The sequence below is a fragment of the Oratosquilla oratoria genome, chromosome 39 (assembly GCF_046742065.1).
Source record: "Oratosquilla oratoria isolate Oo_2021 chromosome 39, ASM4674206v1, whole genome shotgun sequence".
Lineage (NCBI taxonomy): Eukaryota > Metazoa > Arthropoda > Malacostraca > Stomatopoda > Squillidae > Oratosquilla > Oratosquilla oratoria.
Window position 1 is genome coordinate 12,820,423 of NC_134815.1, and position 4,019 is coordinate 12,824,441.

The 4,019-nt window shown below is 43.1% G+C and overlaps 1 protein-coding gene across 1 annotated transcript; it reads right to left on the reverse strand.

Moving 5' to 3' along the window:
• Positions 1-1,446: 1,446 nt before the first annotated feature.
• On the reverse strand, positions 1,447-2,834 carry LOC143020112 (uncharacterized). The gene is made up of 2 exons (XM_076176269.1): positions 2,606-2,834; positions 1,447-2,446 (listed from the first exon to the last, which is right to left on the reverse strand). Exons 1-2 carry the CDS (start codon positions 2,698-2,700, stop codon positions 1,852-1,854), a joined length of 690 nt encoding a protein of 229 aa, XP_076032384.1. The 5' UTR covers positions 2,701-2,834; the 3' UTR covers positions 1,447-1,851.
• Positions 2,835-4,019: the final 1,185 nt, after the last annotated feature.

Here is a 4,019-nt window from a genome sequence, read left to right on the forward strand (position 1 = left end):
TGCGCTGCGAGTCGTTGCTCCAATTCTCGTGGGCGGGGAGTTGTGTGTGTGTGCGCGTGTAAGGTCACAGCATTACCCATATATCGGTCATACGAGCTCTGAGCTCTCTTCCGAGAGGGAAATAACTGTCGATCACGAGTCCAACACGTGATCCAAAGACCAAGGTGCATCAAGGGTCTTGCAGTCACCAACAAAGTATGGGGTCGATCGAACATAGAAACACCTGATAAAACCACGCTTACGTTATCATTTATGGCATGCTATTTTAAAACACAATCGACCTGTGAATTCAATGTGATGAAGACTCGTGAATAAACGGAAGACGCTGGCACTAGAGGACGATACAGCTCACGTGTCTCTCATCCCAGACTACCCCTACCCCCTTCAAATCTCTTAAAAGAATCGCAGAGGTTGTATATGTTTAAAAAGAATAGGTTATCGACCTCCTTGGTCACCTTTTAACAATGGTCGTTGCACCATTGTCCTTACATATGTTCTTACATTGTCCTTAGAACATGTATACCGTGTTAGCAGTATAACCACGGCCGAATGTAACATACAATAAAGACTGTATATATCAATATCACCCTCCGAGACCTCAGCTTTTATGAACTGAGTGCCATGAGGACATTGCCCTGAGACTCTCCCCACTGGGGAGAAATCCATTAATGATCCCAGTTGCGGTGCTTGGATATAATCCGTCAGTTTGCCAACCTTTTATTCACTATTTCTACTGAGGTAAGTCTGTGTTCTTGTCATATTCTACATATGCATATATATCACCTTGCATATATACCTTTCTCTTTGAATATCACAGCAAATTGACATCACTCCTTGGACCCTACCCACCACACTCCCAGACTCAAACTCACCCATGTCTTTCAACTTATTTTCACTCAACTCTAACACATCCTTCTTCCCACGAACATACCACTAATCTCTTCCCTTTTGCTCTTATCTATGCCATATCTATACACATAAGAACATAAGAATGGAGGAGATTGCAAGAGACCATAAGGCCTACACTAGGCAGTTCCATGTCCATTACCACCTGTCATCCCCATCCATAAAGTTGTCTAACAATCGATAGTTTCCGCATTCAATACATGGTTACTAAGTCTATTCCATTCGTTGACCACCCTATTAGTAAACCAGTTCTTGCCATTCCTTTCTTAAATCTAGATTTGTCCAATTTAAAACCATTACTGCGAGTCCTGCCCTGTTGTCTTGATATGATGATCTTGTATGCGTCACCTTGTTAAAGCTTTTGGATCCATTTGAACACCTCTATTAGATCACCCCGCATTATAGAGAGTGTAAGTTAAGGTGCCTAAACCTCTCCTCGTAAGGTAAATTTCCGAGCCATGTATCATGTTGGTCATTCTCCTCTGTACTGATTCAAGTGCATTGATGTTCATTCTATAGGACAGACAGAGGTGGGCGCGCGAACCTTTTTAGGGGTTCCGAATCCGAACCCGAATCTTCGCCGGTTTTGGGTTCCGAACCTCCGAATAGCGAACCCGATTTTCAAAATTTCGGTGTGAACATTTATTCCGAACATTTGTCCGCGAACCTCCGAATCTTTAAAAAAAATAGCAAAGCGAACCTTAATTCCGATACCTTCCGAACGTTTCCAAACCTAAATTTTACTCATTCCGAATCTAAATTTAAAGCTTTCCGATTAAAAAAAGTTTTTTTTTAAGATATCTACATTATTTATTAAACAAATTATTACTAGAAAAAAACAAATTATTAATACAAGACAATAAAAAGTAAAAACAAAAGTTCACAAAACAAAACAGTAAAATATTAAAAAAAAAAAAAAATCACAACACTTCAGTCTTCACAGATTCATTCTAACTTGTCGGCCCTCTCTCTCTCCCTCTTAACCAACTTCAAGTTTCCCTTCATGAAGGTCAGGTTCTCAAAGTTCAGATTGGTCAGAGAGGCTTGCTTTGGCCTCAAAATGTCCGAGTCGAAGCTGAAGAGTCGTTCAGCTGAGGCAGACGAGGGCAGGGGAGTGTTATACTTGATGAAACAGTTCACCCAGTGCTGCCTGTGCTCCTTGGGAAAGTTTGCCGGGGAGATCTTCATGATGCTTGTGCCGAGAATGGCGCCCCAAGTGTCTACTTCCTTGCCGACCTCCTCCTCCAGGTTGGCCACCACCACAGGCTCCTCCTCGTCCTCAAGAAGGAAGGCAAACTCGTCGTGCTCGCTGGTGTGGCTGGCCACAGACTGTGGCCTGGAGGTGGGCTGGCTGGAGGCGGAGGCCACATCCCCCTCCTTGGACCTGATTTGGGCCACAAGGTCCGACACCATCTTGTCCCTCACCAGGTTGTACAAGTCAGGATTTGTCCTGCATATGTACTTGACCATCTTTAGACGGAACCTGGGGTGGAAGGCAGTCGCAAGGAGCTTCTCCTGGTCCTCAAACATGTGTTGAAACCTGAAAAGATTAAGATATGAGTTAATTTAATTATTGATTAATGATTATTAATTTTTTTTCATTTCAATTACTATAAAATATTATATTATTTTATCATTTATATAATTATAATTATATTATATTATTATTATATTATGTTAAAATATTAAAAATATCTACCTTTCAGTGAAGCCCCTTTTTGTCTCTGCCATGGTGCTCCTGTGTCCCCAGGAGGTAGGTGACGAGGGGCTTGGCATGCTTGATGCTGTTGCCATCCCTAAGCAGGTTCAAGTCCCTCTGGAGCACCATCAAGTTGGGAAGGAAGTTCCCCATGTAGGCATGCTGGTCTGACTGCATTTTGTCCAAAGCATTGGCAACTGGGGCCATAACTTTGACGTACTTGACGATGACCTCGTTGTCCTCGTCAACAAAGGCGGGGATCGGGTTGGGGCGCATGCTGGTACAGAGATCATTGATCTTTTTACGGGTGTCCAGGTCCTGTAGCAGGCCAGAAAGCATCTTATAGCTGTCATAGCTGGAGTTCCACCTCGTCGCGCCAGGGACTTTAAGTTTTTTGCCGATAGCATCCTTTATCTCGTTGGCTGCGACAGTTCAGCGGCCCTGGGCATTCCACAAAGAATGTGCCTTGGCAAGCGACCTTCTGAAGATCTTCCTGCCACCATGGTCCCATTGTGGGACCTGAAAAAAGAATATTTATTATTTAATATTTTATTACAATTCACAAATTAAAAAATATTAGATAATAATTTACATCGTTTTAGTTTTTACCAAAAGAACAATAAATTATTTAATATTTATAAATTCTTAATTTATCAAATTTAAAAAAATAAAATGATTATACTCACTTTTGAAACATCCTCAGACGCCAGGAGGTTCAGAGTGTGTGCACCACACCTCTGGTGTTTAGGCAGGCTAACTTCGGCTTCGTCAGCCTGGTCCAGGGCCTCCTCCATAGATATGACCTGAGGCTCGTCAGCCAGCTCTTCGTCAGGCTTGTCCTCGCCAGGTTGTATAACGACGTCCTCTTGTGCAAAGTTGACAAATGCACTTACATAGTTTGTGCCATTGTCTGTGGTCGTGCAGTGAATCTTGCTGCTGATGCTGAAGTCCTCATATAGCTTGCTCAAGGACCTCGCCAAGTACTCGGCTGTCTGGCTCTCCTTCACCTCCTTCATGCCCAAGACTGCAGTCGTCCTCCCCAGGGTGGCCTTGTCCAACCACGAGACTGTGGAGCCTATGAAGGCCCAGTTATGGCTCGACCAGCTATCGGCAGTGGTGGCCAGGTAGTCCTGCTTGGACATGATCTGGGTGAGCTCATTTTTGGCCCTGGCGTTCATATGCTTGATGTCGTCGCCAAGCTTTTTCCTGGACGGCAGCTTGAACTGAGGGTTCAGGTAGTTGAGGAAGGCCCTGAGCCCCTCTCTGTTGTTATGGTGGGCAGCATGTCGCGGATAATCCACTGAAACATAAAAAGATGTGTGAGTATTTGAAGTTAAATTTTTGTTATAAATTATTGTTATCTATTAAAGTTAATTAATTTATTAAATCATTTTCATACTAAAATAGTAGAACT